This window comes from Protopterus annectens, chromosome 5.part1, assembly GCF_019279795.1.
Source record: "Protopterus annectens isolate FY-2018-M chromosome 5.part1, PAN1.0, whole genome shotgun sequence".
NCBI classification, from domain to species: domain Eukaryota; kingdom Metazoa; phylum Chordata; order Ceratodontiformes; family Protopteridae; genus Protopterus; species Protopterus annectens.
This window is the reverse complement of record NC_056736.1, coordinates 589,526,507-589,552,114: the sequence shown is the minus strand read 5'-3', so window position 1 is coordinate 589,552,114 and position 25,608 is coordinate 589,526,507. Positions and strand designations below refer to the sequence as shown.

Genomic DNA, 25,608 nt, shown 5'->3' with positions numbered 1-25,608 from the left:
CTGAGATTACAAAAATTTGGAAACTGAAGTCTTCTTAAAAGCTAAGTACCCTGTTGGGGAAACTTTTCTTGCCTCAGACCGATGTCAGACAAAGTTAACAATTGTATTTCTTGTGGGAAGCAAATACCGCATAAGGATTTCCATTCCCTCTGTATACCTTGTTTAGGCTCAGACCACGACGTCTCGGTCTGTCGCTTTTGTGCTACATTCAACAAATGCACTATTAAGCGCGGGCGGAGTGCGCCCAGCATTATTTTGGGAAAGCATTTAACTATACTATGTCGTCGGATACTCCGACTCCGGTTTTGTCTAAAAAACGCAAAGACAAGGACCGACACACGAGGTCCGTGGCCTCTACCGACACCACGCCAAAGCCGACTACATGTGGTCCGGTTCTCAGCGAGACGCCTACGCAGCCCCTGACTACTGACGACCTGTCTTTGATGGTGTCTCCTGTGCCCGAGGTCGCAGGCTCCTCGGCCCACACCCCAACTACAGATACCGAAGCCACTCTTGGCATTGAGACTCAGAATGTGGACAGGTCCACCTCCACTCAAGGTGTCTTCAGACCTTCCTCTTCCTTCTCCATTAAGGCTTTCACAAAGTCTAAAGCAACCATGCACTCCAAGAAACCAGCTTCACAGGGCCCATCTCCAGGCCCCGTGCCTAAGAAACAGATGCTTAAAATGGCTGAGGATTTAATTACTCTTATCAGAGGTTCTCGGCCCCCTCCGGACAAAAGGCCTAGAGTGGAGGAAGATTCACCCTCTTCTGATCAGGACTCCATTATTTCAGAGCACTCTGATGATCAGGAACTTTCTTACTCCCCTTTTGAAGACTCTGATGCGGAGGAGTCCATCCCTTCTGTATCCCCCCCCTGAGGATTACTCATTTGGGGAAACTTTGCATACCTTAAGGGAACACTTCCACTGGGAAGGCCAGGATTATTCAGATTCCAAGAAAAGGCTCAGGGAATTTCTCTTTCTTCCTCAGCACAGGCCTCTGGCTATACCTCCTGTATTGGACATCCTAGATGATGTTTACTCGGAGGCCTGCCTTAACCCGGACTCTCTACCTCCAGCTCCAGTTAAGCCTGACAGGTACTACAGGGTCCCTGACTCACACCAATTTCTATACAAAAGCCATGCTGCTGACCCAGAAACCATCTCACAGGGCCCCAAGGGAGTTAAGGCCTCCATTGCTAAAAATCCATTGCCTTCCGAGAGAGACTCCAGATCCTTAGAAAGGTGGGGAAAAAAGGTATATACCTCGGCTACCTTATCCATGAGGGCCTTAAACTGTCAGTTTCATATGCTAAAATACCAACAGTTTTTGTTATCACAATTGAAAAGTAAAATGTCACAACCTGAACAACCAGACTTACAGGAGTTGCAGGATTTGATGCATAGTGCAGAACAAGTAGGTAAGCATACCTTACAATGTGGTTTTGATGCTCTAGAGGCCTCCTGTAGAGCTGCTGTTACAGGATCAGTCATACGTAGGCATGCCTGGCTCAAGGAACAAGCCTTGCCTGATTATGTCAAAGCTAAATTACTAGACGCCCCTCTTCAAAAGGATGTACTATTTGGTGCTAATGCAGAGGAGGTAGTAAGGAAAATGGAGGTAAAGGCTAAATCAATGCAAACTGTGAAAGAATTTCTACAGGTCCAACCCCCACGTTTTAGTAGAAATTGGCCTTCCAAAAACTGGTCCTTTCCTGCCACAGACAGACCCCAAAGAGGCAGATACAGGTGCCCGAGGGGCAGAGGACAATCCCAAAGATCGTATAGAGGCAGACAATGGCAAGTTTCTACACAAATAGGTGGTGAGGACAACTCGCAATCTTTCAGAAAGCAAACCCAATGACTTTCCCCTTTGCATACCAACCAGGTCTCAAATGGCAGCCCCATTAGGAGGAAAGCTGGCATTATTTTCAAAAAATTGGCATATTGTCACAAAGGACAAATCGATCCTGGACATTATAAACAGAGGCTACAAATTTCATTTACACACCCTTCCAAAAATGAGAGGCATGCCAAACCTGCCACACAATCAAAGGGCAGAGGCACAAAGGCAAATTACAGATCTCATAAACATGAAAGCTATTCAAGAGGTACCTACGCATGAACAAGGTCAAGGTTTTTATTCCAGGCTATTTCTGGTGCCAAGGAAGGGAAAAGATTGGAGACGTACTTTGGATCTATCCATCCTAAACACATTTCTACTCGTACCACAATTCAAGATGCTCACTCTACAGCAACTTCTTCCCATGCTGGGCAAGGAGTCTTGGCTGGTAACACTGGACCTCAAGGAGGCATACCTGCATGTCCCAATCAGACAAAATTGCAGAAGGTACCTCAGATTTCTTGCAGGTTCAACCCATTATCAATTCTCTGCATTGCCCTTTGGCTTATCTACTGCGCCCAGAGTATTCACGAAATGCCTGGCATCAGTAATTGTCTACTGCAGACTTCAAGGGATACAAATATATCCCTATTTGGATGACTGCCTGAACCAAGCGGACAGCAAGCACACTCTTCTGAAACATCTGGCTTATGTAATAATGTTATTGAACTCTCTGGGATACACAGTCAACAAAAAGAAATCAAGGCTGATACCCTCTCGGAAGATAATTTTCCTGGGTGACAATTTGGACACAAACACCCAGATGGCCTACCTCACGCCAGAGAAGCAGGGGCAACTAATTCAATACTTCAGAACACTAGCAAATTGCACCAGGCTTACTGCAAGGAAAATCCTACAGGCTCTGGGATTCATGGCATTTTGCATCTTACTAATCCCATGTGCAAAGCTGCATATGAGGAAACTACAATGGTACCTGAAAAACCTATGGTCTCAACACAGCCACAGTTTGGAAACAATAATATCACTAATTCCAGTCTGCAAAAGGAATTTCTGTGGTGGGCTCAAGCATGTCAAACAAACACAGGTCTTCCATTCAGCAAGCCTCAAGCAAATCAAGTCATCACAACAGACACCTCGGACTACGCCTGGGGGGCACACATGATAGATCGGTGCATTCAGGGCAAATGGTCCCAAAAAGAAAAGCACCTTCACATCAATCAAAAAGAAATGCTAGCAGTAATAAATGCTATTATAGCTTTCAAGGACCTTCTACAACCAGGTCAACTATTGATAAGAACAGACAACACCACAGTTATGTGGTACATAAACAAGCAGGGAGGAACACATTCTTATCCCCTATGCAGACTGGCCATGTCACTTTGGAACATGGCCATGGACTTACAAATGGAACTACAAGCACAGTACTTGCCAGGCAAGGAAAACACGCTGGCAGACAACCTAAGCAGGAATATGACAGATCCACACGAATGGAAGTTGCATCCAAAAGTTTTTACAGAAATAATCCAAGAATGGGGAAGGCCAGACATTGATCTCTTTGCCTCCCACAAAAATCAATTGACAAATTTCTGCTCAAGGATCTTCCATCCAAAGGCCTGGAAAGTGGACGCTCTCTCTTTCAATTGGTCATCAATGACAGTTTATGCCTTCCCACCTCTTCCTCTGCTGCCCAAAGTTCTATTGAAGACCAGAGCAGACAGACGAAAGATGATCCTCATAGCTCCGGACTGGCCAAGGCAACACTGGTACCCTCTCCTGAGAAGCCTGACGCATTCCCCATCATGGACCCTACCTCTAATGCCTCCTCTTCTGACTCAGCACAGCTTCAAAACTCTTCACAGTCAGCTAAAAACACTCAATCTAGCCGCATGGAAGATTCCTTAGCATCACAGCAGGCCCTACTCTCCAAGGAGGTGCAGGATGTCATTTTGGAGGCCAGAAGGACCATCAACTAGAAAAGCTTATTCCGCAAAATGGAAATGTTTTTGTGTCTGGAATGAGAAAAAGGGCCAGGACCCTGGAAAACTGAATTTACCTCAAATACTACAATATTTGGCTGAACTGCTAAGCAGTGGACTTTCTTTCTCCTCCATCAAAATCCATGCCTCAGCCATTTCTGCAGAATACAATACTGATCCACCTTTATTCTCTCACCCTCTCTTAAGACAGTTCCTCAGAGGGGCTAAGAATTTAAGACTTCCAAGGAAACAACCAGTACCTGCTTGGGACTTCAATTTCATTCTAGAAAAACTGACCTTGCCTCCTTTTGAGCCAGCTGCCTCATCAGATCTGCAATATTTGTCCTGGAAAACAGCCTTCCTTCTGGCTATCACCTCAGCTCGTAGAGTCTCAGAACTACAGGCTGTCATGGCTGTCCAGCCTTTTATCATCTTCCATCAGGACAGAGTTTCCTTACGAACCAACCCATCCTTTATGCCTAAAGTGGTATCCAAGGTAGCTTTAAATCAGGCCATACATTTACCTACCTTTTATCCTAATCCTCAAAACAAAGGGGAGAGATTACTACATTCCTTGGACATCCACAGACAACTACGTTATTATTTAGACAGAACAAAGCCTTTCAGAAAATCAGAACAGCTCTTTGTGGCCTATGCGGTAGGAGCTCAAGGAAAGCCAATTTCCAAACAGACAATCTCAAAATGGATAGCCCACTGCATACGCTTTTGCTATTCTTTTATGACAAAACCGTACCTGCAGGCATTAGAACTCATTCCACCAGGGCCACAGCCACCTCTGCAGCCTTCCTCAGAGGAGTTCCTACTAAGGATATTTTGGAAGCAGCCACTTGGAGTTCTGTGCATACCTTCTCCAAGCACTACAACCTACCATTATACTCCAAATCTAGAGCAGATTTTGCCACTGCAGTCTTGCAGGGCATTTTGGCTCCTCCTAGTTCCAACTAGTGCCTACCACCCCTTTTTTAGCTTTGGGATTCTACCCATCTGTTATGACTGCAGCTGTATGCACGATGAACATAGTACAGTTTTGTACCTACCATAAATGTAGATGTTCGAGTGCTAATACAGCTGCAGTCCAGGTTTCCCTCCCTCCCTCCTTCCCCTCTTGAGACTGGCCTATAGGCTAGCACATCCTCATACAACCTGTTTGGGGTATTCATTTATGATGTATTTGCTTGCAACTAAAGTATTTTGATTATATTGCACTGCATTATTACACAATTTTATGTATTGCCTTCCTTCTGGGAGCACCTGACATCTGGGGCAAGAAAAACTGAAGAAAATGGCATCGGCTGGTTCCTTTATAACCCTGTCGCACTGACGTCAGGGAAGAAGCGACGACAACCGACGCCGGACCTAGACTTTGTAATTCGGCCGACCGAGGACCCGCCTGACTGCAGGAGAACCCATCTGTTATGACTGCAGCTGTATTAGCACTCGAACATCTACATTTATGGTAGGTACAAAACTGTACTTTACATGCAGTCAGGCTTGGAGATAAGCATGCAAGTCTGGTAGCTTGGGGGGACCCAGACAGACTGCATACTTGCAGCCAGGACTGCTGAGGTGGTTACTTCAGGGAGTGAGCTACGCTGTAGCAGTGAGACTGAATGTGAGCCACAGCTGCTTGTGGGTGCTGATGTTCCCTTGGACAGGGTAACTGCAAAGGTAGAGGTGAGTAGTAGTATCCAGGCTGACAGTGAGGTACCACTGTCAGAGGATGCCAGACTTCCTGTGGAAGGGGAGCTGGGAAGGGTTACAAGGCTAGAGTTAAGACAGGTTCAGCTCTCCGACCCTACATTGATTGCAATGCCTGAGGCAGGTAGCTAGGAAGGCACCTGATCCTCAAGGGAAGGGAGAATCTGTATACTGGAACAAAGTGTTAGTGTACAGAGAGTAGACCCCTGAGGGAGGGCTAGAAGGAGAGAGAGTACAGCAGTTGGTAGTGCTTAGAGCTTATGGTCTGGCGCTTCTAGCCATAGCCCATGATATTCCCTTTGCAGGTCATATGGGCATAAAACGTACAAAGAGACATATTATGTAAAATTTCCTTTGGCCTGGAATTTCCAGAGATATAACATGGTACTGCAGGACCTATGAGCAGTGCCAAAAGGTAGGCAAGGCAGGAGACAAGGTTGAGAGCTCCTTTGATGCCTTTGCCTGTGATTGAGAAGCCATTTCAGAGGGTAGCTATGGATATTGTGGGTCCTCTGAGTACCTCAAGTTCCACAGGGAAAAAGTATAGCCTAGTGATTGTAGATTATACTACATGATACCCTGAGGCAGTGGCTTTGTCCTCCATTGAGGCCGAGAAGGTGGCAAATGCTTTGCTAGAGATTTTCAGCAGGGCAGGTTTCCCAAAGGAAATACTGTCTGACAGAGGTGCCAATTTTATGTCAGACTTGCTAGCTTGTCTGTGGAAGTCTTGTGGGGTGAAGCACATGAAGACCACCCCCTACAATCCCCAGACTAATGGTCTTGTTGAGAGGTTAAACTCTACAATCAAGTCCATGCTACGGGCATTTGCATATCAGTTTAAGAAGGAGTGGAACAAATATTTGCCCCATCTGTTGTTTGCTTACAGAGGGTTCCCCAGGAATCCACAGGGTTTTCACCCTTTGAGTTGCTGTATGGGCATAGGGTGAGGGGACCTCTAGATTTAATTCAAAATGAGTGGGAAGGTGAGTGTGCGTCTCACAAGGAGTCTGTTGTGGCATATGTCCTGAACCTCAGGACAAGGCTCAGGGAACTCATGGGCCTGGCCCAGGAAAACCTGGCAGAAGCCCAACAACAGAAAAAGGTGTGGTATGACAGGAATGCTCGAGCTAGAGAGTATGTTGTAGGGCAGCAGCTGATGGTTCTCATTCCTGTCAGATGCAACAAGTTGCAAGCAGCTTGGGCTGGACCCTACAAGATGGTAAGAAAGGTAAGTAATGTTAACTACATGATGGAACTGCTAGGCAGAAGGTAGGAGCAGAAATTGTACCATGATAACATTATGAAACCTTACCATGATAGGGAGGCCCTTGTGCTGATCATTTGCAGTGAATTACAGGAGGAGTCTGAGAGAGATCTTGCGACTGATCTCTTCTGTGAGGCTCAGGCTGACGCCTCGGTGGAATGGGTAGCAGTGTCCCAGCAGCTATCTCCTACCCAGGCTCGAGAAATCTGAGTAGTGTTGCAGGAGTTTGGGGGCATGTTCACCGGGAAACCAGGGAGCACCCACCTGGTGGATACAGGACCCCAAAGGCCTGTCAGGCAGGCCCCTTATAGGGTGCCTGAGAGAGTCAGACAGACTCTGAGAGAAGAGGTACAAGAGATGTTGGAACTAAGGGTGATTTAGAAGTCCAAAAGTTCCTGGGCCTCCCCAGTGGTACTCGTGCCAAAGAAGGATGGCAGCACCAGGTTCTGTGTGGATTACAGGAAGTTAGTCACACAGAGGCAGATGCTTACGCCATGCCTAGGACAGATGAGGCCCTAGAGCAGCTAGGTGGGGCTAAGTGTCTTACAACCATTGATCTTACCAAGGTTTACTGGCAGGTGCCTTTGACTCACAGTGCAAGAGAGAAGTCAGCCTTTGTGACTCCTTTTGGCTTGTATGAGTTCACAAAGATGCCCTTTGGGATGAAGAATGCCCCAGCAACTTTCCAGAGGCTGGTAGATCATATCTTAGCAGGAGGGTTTGCCCTTGCTTACATGGATGATGTTGCAATCTACAGCCATTCCTCGCAAGAGCACCTTCAGCATGTCAGGGTGGTGCTGGGCAGACTACAGAGGGCAGGGTTGACCATTAAACCGAGCAAATGTCAGGTGGGTATGACAGAGGTCTCCTACCTAGGACATAGAGTGGGGGAGTGGTAAGATAAGGCCAGAACTTGCCAAAATTGAAGCCATTCAGGCATGGCCTGCACCTGTTACCAAAAGTCAGGTGAGGGCATTCTTAGGGACAGCAGGGTACTACAGAAAGTTAATTCCCAATTATAGTACCATAGCTGATCCCTTCACAGACCTGACAAGGAAGAACAGGCCAGATAAGGTAGTGTGGACCCCAGCATGTGAGCAGGCATTTCAGAAGCTTAAGGAATCTTTGGGAGGACCCCCTATGTTAGCCAGTCCAGACTATAGCAAATAATTTGTTGTGCAGGCAGATGCTTCAAACTATGAGGTGGGGGCTATACGTAGCCAGATTTGTTCAGAGGAAGAAAAGCACCGAGTGGTTTATCTCAGTCGTAGGCTCCAACCCAGGGAGGAATACTATGCAGCGGTAAAAAAGGAATGTCTAGCCGTAATGTGGACACTACAAAAACTTCAGCCTTATCCGTATGGAAGAAAATTCACTGTGATGACCGATCACAACCCTCTAACATGGTTAAACACAGCAAGTCAGCAAAATGCCAAGTTGCTAAGATGAAGCTTGGGGTTGCAAGCATATGATATGTCAGTGCGGCACCGCAGTGGGAGTAGCCGTGCCAATGCAGATGGGCTCTCAAGACAGGGAATGGGGTGAGGTACACCCAGATAGACCTGACACTCTCAAGCGATGTTTCTCAAGGGGCACTTGAAAAACTTGCTTGAGTTCCCCAGTGTGCAGAAGAGATGTGAAGATTGGAGGATGATGGGCGAAGGCTGCCAGCCTATTCAAATAGAATTTGATACATAATTCTATCAGTTGTATAAATAAATGTAAAATACAGGCTTGTGTTTTTAAATGAAAGAAAACACTGTAAAATGTGAACTTCAAAATTGTTGCAACATTGCCATCTGCTGTAAGGAAAACCAAGCCAAGCATTTCAAATGTGTCTTTTGAAGCTGAAAAGATCTTATGAATCTCTCTGATGTTTACAAGTCAGCTCCAGTGAGTCTGGATGAAGGTTTCAGGCCCATCGTTTTAAGGTTAAAGTTAAGGGCCAGAATTGACATGTGGAATGTGCTTTATTGCTCTGGTTTCTGCTAGAGTGTATATGTGAAATGCCTTTTATTGTTGTAGTCTCCTGAGCAGGTGTTAGCTTGCGTAATAATGCAGTTTGTGGCCTGGGAACTCCAAACTAAGTGTCAAAATGATGTAATTTGGGAGGGCCTTAGAGAGCTGTAGCTTAGTGTTTAAAAACTATTGTCGAATGAGAGACAGAAGAGCATTTTGATCTTGGACATCTAACCCAGCACTGCTTATGCTTTATGTATGTAAATAGTATTATAGCACTGTCAAAGTTAGATTGTGTTTTTCTTTGACATCCGACCTGTTCAACTGTATTGTTTTAAGTTTTTGTGTGATCTCTGAACTCTTAGATATCTCTGTGGTGTAGTAGTATTGTATTGTGTTTTATTTTTTTATTATTAAATACTTTGAAACCTTTATCTGTGGCTGGTTTATGTAGAGATAATTTAACGTCTAAAGTACATTACATATTTACAGATTTTACTGTCTGTCACCCCAAATTAAGCCTTGACTGTTTAGTCATACTACAATTGGATTATAATATTGCACAGTAATAATTGGACACCCTTTTAAGGGCCTTTTAATAGCTGATAATTATTAGCTGGGTGGTGGCAGGAATTACTACCATATGGTCTGGGTAATAGGGGCACAGCTGGAGAACCTGTGCCGGCCTTTTCCCAGGAGGGTCTGTGTGGTTGCATAACCTCTTCTCAAAGTGTGTGTGTGTTGTGTCAGCTACTTGGGCAGGGACACGAAGCACTGGTTGGACAGAGAGGGTACTGGATGTTTTAGCTTGCCCAGCTAGGCTGAGACCTGGACTCTATAGCTGTGCCAGTGGGGAGTCTTATTGGGAACCTGGTGAGCAAGGGAGCAACCAGCCCCAGACTGACTGATCTCTGTGTGCACTTAAGGGAAATTGTACTTTACTGTGTGTATTCATTATCCTTTCCTCTTCTAGGAGACAGCCTCCCTGGTGTTGGTGGTGACGACTGAGGCTCCTTGATTGCTGGACCAGGGCACAGTCGTCACAACCTATACCACATTTTTTTTATGATAGTGGGTACTCTCTTTATATCAAGAGTCTTCCCCTCACTGACTTGAGACCTTTCTGTGTATATTGGTTTGCAAGTACAGCTGACTACAGTTTCAGGGTATAACAACATATTGTCTCATTCACTGTCCTGAGAGCAGACTTCATTCGTTAAAGTGATGAAAATTAAAACGTCTGGCAGGTTATTTAATAATATGTATTTTTATTATTAATTCTAGGCTTCATACAGCTCAGCGTGCAATAAAGCAGACACAGGTGACTGCACAGAGAATAGGAACAGACATTGAAGAGAAAATTAGATTTACAGCTTCAAGCAACGAACTGGTAGGTTTTAATTATAATAGAAAGAAACAGTTTTATTTCATATGTCATATTTCATAAGTTTTAAATATGTTTGGATAATGCATTCTTCTTCTTCTTTTGGCTTTTCCCGGTTAGAGGTCACCACAGCGAATCACCTGTCCACTCATGATTGGCAGTGAAGTTTTACAGTGTTGAGTTGCCAGCCCAGCACCCAACCTTCCACAGAAGGCACACACGCACTCACACCTGATGTTGAAATGGAATAATAGCCATAACATTCGATTGTGGTTACATTTTTGTGTTTATCAGCATAAGGAAACAGTAAGCTTATCTTATCAGCCCTCTAAGTATATTTAGCATTCTACATGCTCTCCATCCCTGTCTTCCATCTTATCCCTCTCAGGTATTCTATTCCTTCTCAAGTACCTCTGTGGACTCCATCACCACCTTTCCTTATGGTAGTCCCTAAACCAGATGCATTAGTTATTCCCTGCAGTCTGCTTTCTGTACCCCTTCTGTTGTCCTCCTGCTGCATGAGTACTTTACAACTACATGATGTGATCATTTACATTTGTATCATGTCCTTCCATTTTTTCCTGGTCTCTAGTGAAGAGAGTATCTGTTCTGTATTTTCCAGTTATATAATTTTATCTCCATCTGATGCACTTTTCTGCTAGCTCCCAGCAGTCCTGTATCTCTTCCTTTGCATAACATTTAAAGCAGTACACAGTAGGCAAAGTATGGATGTGAAATTGTTCGATCTTGCTGTTTGTTCTTACACACGGGTTCGGAGCCGATCCTCGGCTCCGAGTCGGCCGCTTCACAAGCTCTGCATCTGAAAGAAAGCTCGAGGCACAGTCTATATCCCACGATCCTCCTCTACCATCCCTCAGATCTAGTTTGCCGCTGCAGCTGAATATATATATATATATATATATATATATATATATATATATATATATATATATATATATATATATATATATAGAAGTTTAATGTGTGTGTGCATATTTAGCCAGGTTTTGTTACCTTTAGAGGCTTTATTTAAATAATCTTAGGACTTAGGCCTATTTTTTCTGTCCGGGCTCTGACAGTTAGTAGTAGTAGAACTTTAGCAAAGTTTTTTCCTAGTATTTAGCTACTTAATATTGTGTGCAGTGTTTCATATTTACTCCCTTATTATTCTACATGTATATATATATATATATTCATATTTTTACATAGTTAAATTAGGACTGATTCTGCTTTAGCTGTTTATACTTATTAGTAACTTAGAGTTATAGAGTTATTAAAATAACCTTTTTCTTGCATCATAAAGTTTGTTTCATGTCAGCTATGTCTGAAAAGGTTAAATCTGGATTTAAAAGGTGTCAGTGTGGACAGATGATGTCCATTACTGACAATCATGCTTCCTGCATCTACTGTTTTGCCCTCTCCACCTGCAGGAGGACTGCTCGATTTGTCACTCCTTCAGTGGAAGGGTCATGATGGAAAGGTGTAGGAAGCTGATAGAGAGGGGCATATTAAAGCCTGAATTTCAAGAAGCCTTGAAAAAGGCTGATCAGACATCTAAGTTTTCGAAGGGGCCGAAGACTTCGAAGGTATCGGAGCCCAAGTCATCGGCTCCGAGCACTTCTTCTAAGGTTCGGTCGCCGGCCGGCTCCACAGACCTCGGGGCTGAGCACCGAGCGATTATCTCTCATCGAGCCTCAGGTCTTGGAGCCGGTGTGGGAGGTGCCTCCACCCTCGATCCTTCGGTCGGTGACATCTTCGGCCCCTTCGACCCGTTCTTCCAGACCCTTATCGGATACGGACGTGGATCGTGTGGTACAGAAGCTCATGGAGAATACGGCTCTGTCCAAGTTAATTGCGGTTTCATCCCAGTTGGTCTCGAAATTGGAAGCCCTCCCTGTATCTCCCATCAGACCCTCCTCCGAGACCCTTCGAGTCTTCGGAGCCAGGAGAAGAGGAACAGATGATCGTTGAACCCTCGGTGCCGAAGCCTACTTTTGTGCGATCGGCACCACTGACCTCGACTCCCTCGGAGCCCATCGAGGAGTCACGGAGCTGACAATCTCTCCTTGGTTCCGGGGCCGAGAGTCGAACCGAGCTGTCGATACCGACTCTTCCTCTCAGAGCCGCGGCTCAGATTAGTTCGGCTCCGTCCTCTGGTCGGAGACCGTGGTCCCGGTCTTGGGGAAACTACCATGTTCTTCAGACCCGGTGGAGTCCTCGGCCCGGGGCTCCGGGGCCTTCGACGTTATGAGGAAGGTCTTGTCTGAAAAGACATTCACCTCTTCGGAGTCATCTTCTCCTTCCCCTAAAGGGCCGCGTTCTGTTTCTGTACCAGCGATCCCAACCAAGCGTAGAGACCCAATGCCTCAGCCAACCCCAGAGGGTGTCCCCTGTTCCTCTGAAGCTTCACCAGATGCCCCCTCTGATGAAGTCCCGAGGAAAAGATTGTGCAAGAGGAGGCACATTGATTCTCCACATGAATCTCTCGCATCAGACACCGATTTGGAGGAGCCAGAGGGGTCCCCACGGTCCCCCTCGGAGGATGTCTCGTTTGCTGACATTCTGGAGATTTTGAAACAGAGGGGTGATTGGCAGACCATTGCCCCCACTGAGGGCAAATCGGTGTTGCTGAAGGCATTTGGGGCTCAACCTTCTACCTCCTGGGTGACCCCACCCTTTGATGAACTAATGGAGCTGATAGCTCGAAGGGCGTGGGAGACCCCAGATACAGTGGAACCAGTCCCTAGGAAGCCGAACAAATATATTACTGCCCCCCAAGACGAGGCTTATCTTACAAAAGGAGACCCAGTGGATGCTATGGTGGTAGCGGCAGCCACGAAGAAGGAAATGTCTAAGTCATCTTCCTCTGTTCATCCTCCTAATAAGGATTCCAGGACTATGGACAGATACGGGAAGCACGTTTTCAGTTCAGCAACTTTTTCCATGCATTCGCTGAACTACCTCACGCATTTTACACGACTTCAGAGAGATCTCATTAAAGAGCTGGGAGATGCTCTCCAGGGTAACACAGATGCTGCTGTCTCCGAAAAGGTAACAGCACAACTCAACATCCTAACTTCGATAGTAAACTCGTCCATGAGGCTCATTTCATATGTGGCCGAAGGGTCGAGTAGGGCTGCAGCTTCAGCGATCGCTCTGTGGAGGCAATCCTGGATGCTCCTTTGCTCCTTTGCAGAAGCCTTCAAGTCTTCCTTTACCAATGCCCCATTTGATGGTGCCACCCTGTTCGGTCCCAAAGTGAAGGAGACTCTAATTCAGTGTGAGCAAGAAGGTAAGACCCTGTCTGCCGTAGGGGTCCGTTTTTCTGCCGGGGCATACCAGACCATACCCCAAAGGGCAAAGAGGCGGAAAGATGTGGTTCCGAAAGACTCGGGGATCTTACCAGCCCACACAGAGCGACGCCCCCTCCACAGGCAGAGGAGGCAGGAATGGAAGACGCCGCCCAGGCGGCAGAGGGGGTACGCAGAACCAGGGCGACGGGGATAGCGTCCCTGGGAAGCCCTTCCAGCACTCCTGAAGGGAGGCTCGACTGTCATACTCTGGAGGTAGTCGGGGGTCACTTAGCTTTATACCCAGAGGCCTGGCTAAGTCTTGCAATGGATTCTTGGGTAAAAAGCATAGTAACCAGAGGATACAAGATCCCTTTTATCACAATGCCCCCCCAACAAAAGAGATTTCCAGATGTTCCACACAGTCTGCGAGATTGAGCAGCCGTAGAAATAAAAAGGCTGCTCGAAAAAAGAGTCATCCAACCAGTCCTGGTGGACCAGATAGAATCCGGAACTTACTCAAGGTTCTTTTTTGTTCCAAAGAATACAGGGGACTGGAGGCCAATTTTGGACCTCAGCAAACTCAATACCTTCATAAGAAAGGAAAAATTCCGGATGGTCACGCTACAATCGATCCTTCCCTTCCTACAGTAGGATGACTGGATGTGTTCTATAGATCTGAGGGATGCTTACTACCATATAAAAATGGCCAAAGCGTCCCGAGATCATCTGCGCTTCCGGTTGGGAGCCAGTCACTTCCAATTTCGAGCACTGCCCTTTGGTCTCACCTCAGCCCCCAGGGTGTTCACCAAATGCATGGCAGTAGTGGCGTCTGACCTGAGACGGATAGGATTCCAGGTGTTTCCATATCTGGACGACTGGCTCCTCACCACCACCACCAGGCATAGTCTGTTGCAAGCCAGGGAATACACAATCAACCTTTGTTCCCGTTTAGGGATCTCGGTCAATTTCGAAAATCTGCCTTATCGCTCTCACAGCATATTTCATTTATAGGGGCAGAATTAGACACTACTACAATGCTAATCAAACTCCCACAAACAAGAGTATCAACCCTCGGAGACCAGGTCGCTATTCTGATTCGGAGCAGAAAAGTTTCTGCGGCACAAGTGCTAAAAGTACTGGGTTTGATGTCAGCCACGTTGATTGCAGTTCCCCTCGGCAGGATACACATGAGGATCCTCCAGTGGCTACTCTTCGCACAGTGGTCATTCCAACAACTCCCTCTGTCTCACCACATTTAGATCACGGAAGCTTGCAAGCGGGATCTTCAATGGTGGCTAAACAGCCAAGACCTAACGATGGGCCGTCCATTTGTATTACCCAGTCCTATAGCCACAGTAACCACGGACGCTTCCCTGATGGGATGGGGGGGCTTTTTCAGGGGAGAACAGTCCAAGGAGAGTGGTCCAAGATAGAGTACAATCTGCATATCAATGTTCTGGAGCTGAGAGCAGTGTTCCTAGCGTTGCAACACTTTCACAAGTCTCTACCTCTAGGAACAGTGGCAGTTCAGACGGACAATATGTTGGTGGTCTGGTACATAAACAAGCAGGGTGGAACCAGATCTTATCCATTATGCAGAGAGGCCCTGAAAATTTGGCAATGGGTGGCGTCCACAGGTCGTTTTCTGATAGCAATGCACATCCCGGGGTCATCCAACGTCATTGCGGACAGGTTGAGCAGAGCCATCCTGTTACCTCACAAGTGGTCCCTGAACAACCTAGTAGCGGAAAGGATTTTCCACAGATGGGGCCAGCCTTGCTGCGACCTTTTTGCATCCCCCTTGAATGCCAAATGCAGAAGCTACTTTGCCCTTCTTCCCCCTCCGGGGGGTGCCCCCAGGGATGCACTAGTGCACGATTGGCCCCCGGGTCTCCTGTATGCTTTCCCTCCTGTTCCCTTGATTCCCAAATTTCTACAGAAAGCTAGGAACCTGGAAAAGGACGATCATACTCATAGCACCATTCTGGCCTCGACAGATCTGGTTTCCCTTCCTTCGTGCCCACCTGATGGAGGAACCATGGATTCTGGACCTTGAGCCGGACCTTTTGACTCGCTCGTCAGGAGTTCCTCATCCGTCCCTACGATCCCTCAAATTGACAGCTTGGCTGCTCCACTTCCCAATTTAGCCAGGTTAAAGTTTTTGTCTCCTTCAGTACAACACATCCTACTTTCTTCTCACAAACCTTCCACCAGAAAATTATACAAAAACAAATGGAAACGTTTTGCTTGCTGGGTGTCAACACAAGGATTAGACCCCTTGGTAGCCCCGATACACAAAATTCTAGAATTTTTATCCACACTGTTTCACGGAGGGGCCTCTACGTCTACGATAAGGGTACAGTTAGCGGCCATATCGAATTTACATGTAGGTGAAGGGGATTCTTCAATCATGTCGGGCTTTCATGAAGGGTACCTTTCACCTTCGACCACCCATTCGCGATCCAATCTCCCCAGGGAATTTGAATTTGATGTTGTCTCAGCTTATGCTACCACCCTTTGAACCAGCGTCAACCTGTTTGATTAAGTATGTGTCATGGAAGACCCTATTCCTCATCACTATTACCTCGGCTCGTAGAATTTCAGACTTCCAGGCACTGTCAGTCAGACCGCCATACATGATTTTTCACCCTGATAGAGTTTCCTTACATACTAATCCGTCCTTTCTTCCGAAGGTATGCTCAGTACTTAACAATCAATCCATTGAACTACCCACATTTTTCAAAAATCATTCAAACAAATTGGAGTACATGTTACACAAGTTGGATGTGCATAGACAATTGAGATTTTATCTGGACAGGACAAAAGACTATAGAAAATCGGACCAACTGTTCGTGTCATTTGCGGAGAATAAGAAAGGCATGACAGTAACCAAGCGAACATTATCCAAATGGCTGTCGGACTGCATAAATTTTGTTTATTCTGCTTCAAAGCAACCACTTCCATTAAAGCCTAAGGCTCATTCTACCAGGGCCATTTCTACTTCTTCTGCCCATGCCGCTCTTCTTCCGTTGGATACTGTTTGTGCAGCGGCTACATGGGCAAAACCTCATACATTTGTCACTCATAGTTTCATAGTTTCATAGTATAGTACTAGGCTATCTGCCCTGGGGCATTTATAAGCCTAGTCATAGTGATGTGGCTTTTGCCACCCCATGAAATGGTACAAAAATGTACAGAATAAATTTAGAATACAAAGTAGACAGGTCCTCCAAGGACAGAGCATCTTTTGGTTCCACTGTACTCAGGAACGTTCTTCCATAAGTCACCCAGGGTAACTGAGCTAGGGATGCTACCCCTGTGTAAGAACAAATGGCGAGATCGAACAATTTCACATAAAGAAGTTATGTTCTTACCATAACGTTCCATGTGAACTGTTCATCTCGCCTTTGTTCTTACAACCCCTCCCTCCATCCCGACCACGTTCTGGAAGAAACAGGTATGACTAGTGTCTGGTTGGTTTCTCTAGATGGCCTTCTCTGCCCAATCCTCGGTAAGCAACCTCCTTTCTTTTTTTGCCTACCTGGGGGTGGTTCTAATGGTATGCAGCTTCTAGTGTGTGTGATTGCATGAGAGTGAGACGCAGTGATTAGTACTGTTTTCTGGTTCTCGCAAACTAGATCTGAGGGATGGTAGAGGAGGATCATGGGATATAGACTGTGCCTCGAGCTTTCTTTCAGATGCAGAGCTTGTGAAGCGGCCGACTCGGAGCCGAGGATCAGCTCCGAACCTGTGTGCAAGAACAAAGGCGAGATGAACAATTCACATGGAACGTTATGGTAAGAACATAACTACTTTTTTGATCATAACAAGTTACTAAGCTAATGGCCCTAGGGCCCTTACAGACCTAGACAAGTTCTTACCCTTATTTCCATGATCAGCACCTATAGGCCTTTTCCAATAGGAACACAGGTGGAACCCCGGGGTAAATTTACGGTCATCCATCCAGTCATCCAGATTGTGTTTGAAGAGGGCTAATGAGATGCTCTGTTTGACATGAAGTGGAAGTCTGTTCCAAAGGTGTAGTAACCTCTGGGAGACAAATCTGACCCATCAGCAGGTTTTATTAATGTAAAACCAAAAATAAAGACTTGCAAGGAGCGATTTATTTTTCTCAGGTAGTTCCCCAGCGGCATGTGTTTGTTAAAGCACAGATCACTTTCTGATGAAGACTTGCCTTTGTCGAAAACGTATAGATTGGTTTGGCATTATTGGTGCTTTGTGATTTTCAATAAAAGATCCTTTTAAGAAGGAATCCGGGTTTCTGACCTCTATTTGGACACTCCTTGCAAGTCTTTATTTTTGGTTTTGGTTGTCGTTTGAGTTGCTTCCATCTTTTGGTTTGGTTTAGGTTTTATTAATGTCACATAGGTTAAGGTCTTTTGGATATGAAACATTTCCAATAACGCAGGGTCAGAGATTGCCTTTGTATGCAAGGCAGAGATCACCTCTGAGTAGTCTGTATGAAGCATCAAGTGACAGTGATTTTAGACAATCCCCATAGGACAGATGATGAAGACCTTGAATTTTCATTGTGAGAAACCTTTGTGGTTTATCCAGTTTCTGCAGGTGCTTAGAAAGGTACATACCAAAAAGGGCATTGTACTCCATTATTGGCCTGATGAGGGAAGAGTACAGGGAAGTAATAACTTCTTTTTCTTCTGGAGGCAATGCCCTTACTTCTGAGACGAGCAATATAGAATGCCCTTCTTACCACTATAGAGACATGGTGATCAAAGGTAAGATTGCTGTCAATCTGTGTGCTCAAGTCAATCACCACTGAGTGCATACTTAAGGTGTTGCTATTGATGTGGTAGTTAGCAGGAACATTGTTTTTTCTGAAAGGAATGATAATACATTTTTTTGCATTGAGTTTAAGCCCATGACTCTGGCACCAATCATTTGTTTGTGTATGGCCCTCTTGTAGGATGTTGACATAATTTGGAGATTCTATGACCACTTCCGGTTTGCAGTCATCCGCAAACTTTGACCGCCACAGACCTTTAGTTTTTGCTTGTACTTCGGAGAAATAGATTGCAAACAGTAGAGGTCCCAGAACTGATCCCTTTGGAACACCACTGGTTTACAGGTCTGCTGTTGGAGGTGGATTCCCCTACTTTGACTATACGAGTTCTGTCAATGAGCCAGTTAGTGACCCATCTAATGATCTGAGGGGTTAATGCTTAGCTGGGTGAATTTGTCAGCGATTCCTGAGTGGGGGATAGTGTCAAATGCGTTGGCTACGTCCAGGTAGGCTGTATGCACAGATTTCCCCTCGTCCAGGGCCTTATTGACCGTCTTGAAGAAGTCCACCAGGTTTAACAGGCATGATCTCCCTTTGACAAATCTAAACTGAGTAGGTTCAAGTGTTTGGAGATTACCTATATCTTTGTTGATAAGGTCCATGATGATTCGCTCCATGGCCTTGCAGGTAAGGCTAGTCAAGCTAATAGGTCTTTAGTGCCCAGGGTCAGTAGAAGCACCACCTCTGTGCAAGGGACAGTGGCTGTTTTCCATTCAGCTGGTACAGAGCCAGTGCTTAAACTATGATTGAAAAGAGTACCCAATGGTGTTGCTAATTCATGTTGTAGCCCATGTAGGTTGCAGGCTGGGATGTTATCAGGTCCCATAGATGCTATGTTTTTGGCCTTAGAGAGGGGATACAAGTAGGGGACAGGTTGTAGGGATGTCATGGGGTAAGTGTGGCCGGGACAGTGAAGTGATGTTTTCACAGAACCTGTCTGTCAGCAGGTTAGCTATGTCCACAGGCTCAGTATATGTGGTATCATTAACTACCAGTTATGCACAGATCCGGGCCTTTCCTTTTAGGTTACAGATGTAACTGTAGAATGCCGTGTGGTTGTCCTTTGTTGAGGAATCTAATTTGGACTTGTACTTTGCTTTGGAGGACTTCACAAAAAGTCTTTCTTGCTTGTTTAAGCTGAGGAGGGAGTGTTACCAGTTTAGGATGGTGCACTCCCTCTTACTCTTAGACAACAATTTCTTCTTATTGTAAAGCCTGTTCATGGCAGTTTTCCACCAGGCAGGTTTGCTCTTCCTTGAAGTGCTTGTTTTGGTCCTGTCAGGTACGGCTGAGTCAGTGCAGTTGTATACGTGTTTGTATAAAGATTTGGTGCAGAGCTTGGCATAGTTGCCAGTTCCATCTGAGGGAGGAGGTGCAGTGAAGTAATTTATACCATCCTGTAAGAGGTTATAATCTGCTTTGGAGAAGTTTTTTTTAGTTTAGTTGCTGCTCATGTGGAGTCGGGTGTGATAGTTACTTCTAATGAGATTGATGTGTGCTCAGATCTCACCAGGGAGGACTGCATTGTGGCGGGTGCTACAGTGGTCCTCCATATTGGTAAGCACCAGATCCAAGAATTTGGTACCCCTTGTGGGGGTGTCAACCAGCTGGTCCAGGGCATTGGAGTTAAGTCGAGGAACCTTTGGGCAAGTGAGCTTGAGCACAAATAATTTACCCAGTCAATGGATGGGTAGTTAAAGTCGCCCAAAACCATGGTGTTTGGTTGTATTTTGATAGACTCAAGTAGACCCAAATAGGCAAAGATGCTCTTCGTGTTTCACTGTTGCAGCCATTACATTTGGATAATCTGCTGACAGGTTGCCCTCAGTTGGCCTGAATTCCAAAGTCTTGGGTCCTGCGTCGGTTGCTGTCGCCCCTTCCCTGACGTCAGGTCATCAGGGGTATAAAAGATGCGGCCAACACCATTTTCTTCAGTCTTTCTTGCCGCTCGGTGCCCAAAGCAGAAGCAGTTCGCAAGCGCCGGTCAGCCGACTCCTGAAATTTCCGAATTTGAGTTTCAGAACCGAAGTCTTCACTAAGGCTAAGTACCCCATTGGGGGAACTTTTTTCTTGCTCCAATTCCGATGTCAGAAAAAGTTAATAATTTTATTACTTGTGGGAAGCAAATACCTCATAAGGATTTCCATTTATACTGTATTCCTTGCCTAGGCTCTGATCATAACGTGCCTAGCTGTCGGTTTTGTGCTGGATTTAACCAACACACTATTAAGAGTTGGTATATCTTCGCCTCAAAATATTTTGGAAACAGATTTAACTATCCTGAAATGTTGTCGGATAGCAATCCGACTACCAGAGTACACAAAAAACGCAACGAAAAGGACAGTGACAGACAGTCGAGGTCCAAAACCGACGACAAAGCTTCTCCTAAGCCAGTCGCTGGTTCGCCGATACTCAGTGAGGCGCTTTCTCAGCCCCTGATACCCGCTACTTTCGAGTCACAGGCCCCTACCAAGACCCATGTGGAGTCCGGCATGCTGCGAGATTGTCAAAGTATTGTACCCACGGATGGGTCCGGAGCCGCTGAGCAGGCACTGGCTTCTGAGGGTGTATTCAGGCCATAACATTTTTATACAAAACCGACGCCAGTTTAAAAATCAAAGACAAAAGCAACTTCTGAAACTAAAAAAACAACGCATGAGCCATGTGCACAGGCCTCTATGCCCAAAAAACAGATGATCAAAATGGCTGAAGACCTAATTATCTTGATCAGGGGTTCCCAACCCCCTCCTGATTAGACGCCTAGGGAAGACACCGATTATGAATCTTCAGATCAGGTTTCTGTTTCTTCTGATCAGGAATTATCTGTACCACCCTATGAGGATTCTGATGCAGAGGAATCTATCCCATCTGCATCACCTCCTGAAGATTATTCCTTTGGAGAAACCTTGCATACTTTGAGGGAGCATTTTCACTGGGAGAGTCAAGATTTCTCAGAATCAAAAAAGAGGCTCAGGGATTTCCTTCTCCCTCAGCATAGGCCTTTAGCCATACCTCCTGTTTTAGACATTGTGGATGATGTGTTTTCGGAGTTGAGCTTGACTCCAGACTCCTTACCTCCGGCTCCCAGCAAGCCACACAGATATTATAGGGCTCCTGACTCTCACAAATTTTTATTTAGAAACCTTGCTGCTGACCCTGAAACTATTTCGCAGGGTCCAAAAGGTCTTAAGGCCTCAACAGCAAAAAATCCTACCCCCTCTGACAGAGATTCAAGGGCACTGGATAGATGGGGAAAGAAGGTTTATACATCTGCAACCTTGGCAGTTAGGGCCTTAAACTGCCAGTTTCATATGCTCAAGTATCAACAACATGTTATGGGATTACTGAAACAGAAAATGATGTTGATTTCTGAATGTGCAGAAAATAAAGAATTGCAGGAATTATTGTATGCAGCAGAACAAGTTGGAAAGCATACTTTGCAATGTGGTTTTGATTCCTTAGAGGCCTCCTGCAGGGCCGCAGTTACTGGATCTGTGATTAGGAGGCATGCCTGGCTAAAAGAGCAAGATTTGCCTGACCATCTTAAAGCTAAATTGCTGGATGCACCTTTATAGCATGATACTCTGTTTGTTTGGTATTAAGGCAGAAGAGGTTTTAAAGAAAATGGAAGACAAAGCTAAGTCTATGCAAACTGTAAAAGACTTCTTACAAGTCTAGCCACCAAGATTCAGTAGACACTGACCTACAAAAAATTGGTCCTTTCCTGTGTCCGACAGAGCTCGAAGGAGCAAATCCAGGCGCCCTAAAGGTTCTAGATACCAGTCACAGGATTCTTACAGGTCAAAGCAATGGGGTGCTTGTACCTCCAAATTTGGAGGTAATAAAGGGCAACCCTACAGCATACAGTCTCAATGACTTCCTTCTGCCATCACCAAGCACTTACCTTTTGGCAGCACCCATGGGGGAAAATTAGCACTTTTTTCTCAAAATTGGCAGTTAATAACCCAGGACAATTGGGTGCTAAACATATCTCAGGGATACAGATTCCACTTCCATACTCTGCCAATTGCAAACGGTTGGCCAGATCTGCCAAAAAATCAATGGGCAGAGGCACAGAAACAGGTTCCGTCCCTCATGGATATGGGGGCTATTCAGCCAGTACCAGAACAGGAAAAAGGACAAGGTTTTTACTCGACTGTTCTGGGTACCCATAAAAGACCAGGCCTGGTGCCCAATACTGGATTTATCAATTTTGAACACATACCTGGACATTCCAAAATTCAAAATGCTAACTTTGCAGCAGCTTCTGCCCATGCTGGGCATGAACGCTTGGCTGATGACATTAGACCTAAAAGAGGCATACCTGCATATCCCAATAAGGCAATTGTGCAGAAGATACCTCCGTTTCAAGGCTGGCTTTATGCATTACCAATTCTCTGCACTGTCCTTTGGTTTATCTACTGCGCCAACGTTCTTTAGAAAAGTGCCTGGCACCAGTAATTGCATTTTGCAGACAAAGAAGTATACAAATATATCCTTGCTTGGACGGCTGTCTCATTCAAGCAGAGAAGAAGGACATTCTTCTCCAGCACCTGGCATTTGTGAAAAGGCTTCTAACATGCCTAGGGTACACAATAAATGAAAAGAAATCACAACTGGTACCTTCTCAAAAGATAACATTCCTGGGTGCAAGCTGGGATACAACTGCCCAGATGGCTTTCCTCACGCCAGACAAACAAAGGCAACTGACTACTTACTTCAAACTGATGGCAACAAAAACCCAGATGTTCATCGTGTTACCCTGCTGCAGTCATCACACTTGGATTATCCTGCCCTCAGGCGGTCCTGCAGTCGGCCCGAATTCCAAAGTTTTGGTCCGGCGTCGGTTGCTGTCGCTTCTTCCCTGACGTCAGTGCGTCAGGGGTATATAAGAGGCATTCAACACCATTTTCGTCAGTCTTTCTTGCTGCGCGGTGCCCGAAGCAGTTCGCAAGTGCCGGTCGGCCGACACCTGAGATTTTCGATTTGAATTTCAGTCCGAAGTCTTCAATAAAGCTAAGTACCCCATTGGGGAACATTTTCTTGCCTCAGTCCGATGTCAGAAAAAGTTAACAATTGCATTTCTTGTGGGAAGCAAATACCTCATAAGGACTTCCATTCCTATTGTATTCCTTGCCTAGGCCCAGACCACAGCATCACAGGTTGTCGGTTTTGCACTAGGTTTAATAAGCGCACTATCAAACGCCGTTTTGACTTTGCACGGCAGTACTTTGGTAGGAAATTCAATTATATCATGCCGTTGGAGCAGCCGACGACCGCAATTCATAAAAATCGCAAGGATAAGGACAGGCAGCCTAGGAATAAGCCAGACCCCGAGGCCTCAGCTGGGCCTGTCGCCGGCTCTCTGGTTTTCAGTGAGGTGCCTACACAGCCCCTGACAACCGCAGAGCTGGAACCCCAGACAGTTGCCGACTCCCAAGCGGAGTCTACTAGGCCGACGCAGCCATCTACCGACACCGGAGCAGATTTAGACACCGGTGCAGAGGAAACACCTTCGGTTGCAGAAGGTGTCTTCAGACCGACTACACTCACCATTAAATTTTATGCTAAGGTTAAAACTCCTTTAAAACCTAAGAAAACTGTTCATCAGTCTACAGGTCAAGGCCCCATGCCTAAGAAACAGGTGCTTAAGATGGATGAAGATTTAATTACCCTTATCAGGGGTTCCCAATCCCCCTCCTGACAAAAGACCAAAACAAGAGGATGATTATGCATCCTCTGACCAGGTTTTTCTCTCCTCAGATTCTTCTGAGGAACAGGATTACACTTTTCCACCTTTTGAGGATTCTGATGCTGAAGACTCTATTCCCTCAGCATCTCCTCCTGAAGACTACTCCTTTGGGGAAACATTACATACCATGAGGGAACATTTCCACTGGGAAGGCCAGGATTACTCAGATTCTAAGAAAAGGCTCCGAGAGTTCCTTCTATTACCCCAGCACAGACCTCTTGCTGTTCTTCCTGTTTTAGATATTGTGGATGATGTCTACTTGGAGTCTAGTTTAAATCCAGACTCTATACCTCCTGCTCCAGCCAAACCAGACAGATACTACAGAGTACCTGACTCACACAAATTCCTTTATAAAAGCCATGTAGCTGACCCAGAAACCATATCCCAGGGTCCTAAGGGAGCAAAGGCTTCTATGGCTAAAAATCCTGTGCCCCCTGAAAGAGATTCCAGAGCCCTAGATGGATGGGGAAAGAAAATATACACCTCTGCAACTCTGGCTATGAGAGCATTAAATTGCCAGTTTCACATGTTGAAATATCAGCAATTCCTGATGTCTCAGTTAAAAAAAAAAAATTAGCACACATTCAGAACAGCTTGAGTTCAAGGAAATGCAGGATCTGTTGCATGCAGCTGAACAGGTGGGCAAGCATACTTTACAATGCGGATTTGATTCACTGGAAGCTTCCTGTAGAGCAGCTGTTACTGGCTCAAGTCATTCGTACACATGCTTGGTTAAAAGAGCAAACCAACCCTCCCTGACCATGTTAAAGCAAAATTATTAGATGCACCTTTACAACAGGATGTATTATTTGGTGTCAAAGCAGAAGAGGTTTTAAAGAAAATGGCGGATAAGGCTAAATCTATGCAAACGGTCAATGATTTATTGCAGGTACAACCCCCTCGCTTCAGCAGAAATTGGCCAACAAAAAATTGGTCCTTTCCAGCTTCAGACAGATCACAGACGGGCAAATACAGGCACCCAAGGGGCAGAGGTCAGTCACAAGGCCCTTACAAACCTCGCCAATGGGGTTCTGCTACCCAGAAAGGAGGAGAAGACAGGCCCCAAGCCAGCAGAAGGCAGACACAATGACTCTATTTATTTATTATTTATTTTACATTTGTTGACCGGGCTAGTCTAACTGGACATAATATCCGTTTTCAGTAGAGGCCCGGGGAGAAAAGCTCCAGTACAGGCAATAAACAAAGATTTATCACGTAAGGCATAATATGAGTAAAAATACAAGGTAGGAAGAAAAATAAGATCTGAAGTAGGATATTCATTTGTCTGCAACCTGTGGGTTATGGATCCGATATCGGATCCGAACCGGCATGGTTTTAAAGCTATGGATCCAAGCTCTCAGCTCCTCCCCTCACCCATAATGCCCTGCTCTACCCTCATGACCCCAGATCTCGTTTGCCGCGCTGGTGACTGGATTTGCATTCATAGCTCTCAGCTAAGTGGTGATTTATTACCTGTTAAAACAGAAAATTTTAAGTTTTTTGTGTAATTCTGTGTGAAAGTTTAGGTTTCCCTCTTTGATAGTTTTTTTTTGAGTTAAATTAAGTAATTTTT

The 25,608-nt window shown here is 45.6% G+C and overlaps 1 protein-coding gene across 1 annotated transcript in view; it reads left to right on the top strand.

The window, feature by feature from the left end:
• UVRAG (UV radiation resistance associated) overlaps window positions 1–25,608 on the top strand; it is a 2,169,435-nt gene that overhangs the window by 776,588 nt on the left and 1,367,239 nt on the right. The window contains exon 7 of the mRNA XM_044073201.1: window positions 10,069–10,174. Coding sequence (XP_043929136.1) covers window positions 10,069–10,174 — 106 coding nt within the window. The remainder of the gene's footprint in view (window positions 1–10,068; window positions 10,175–25,608) is intronic.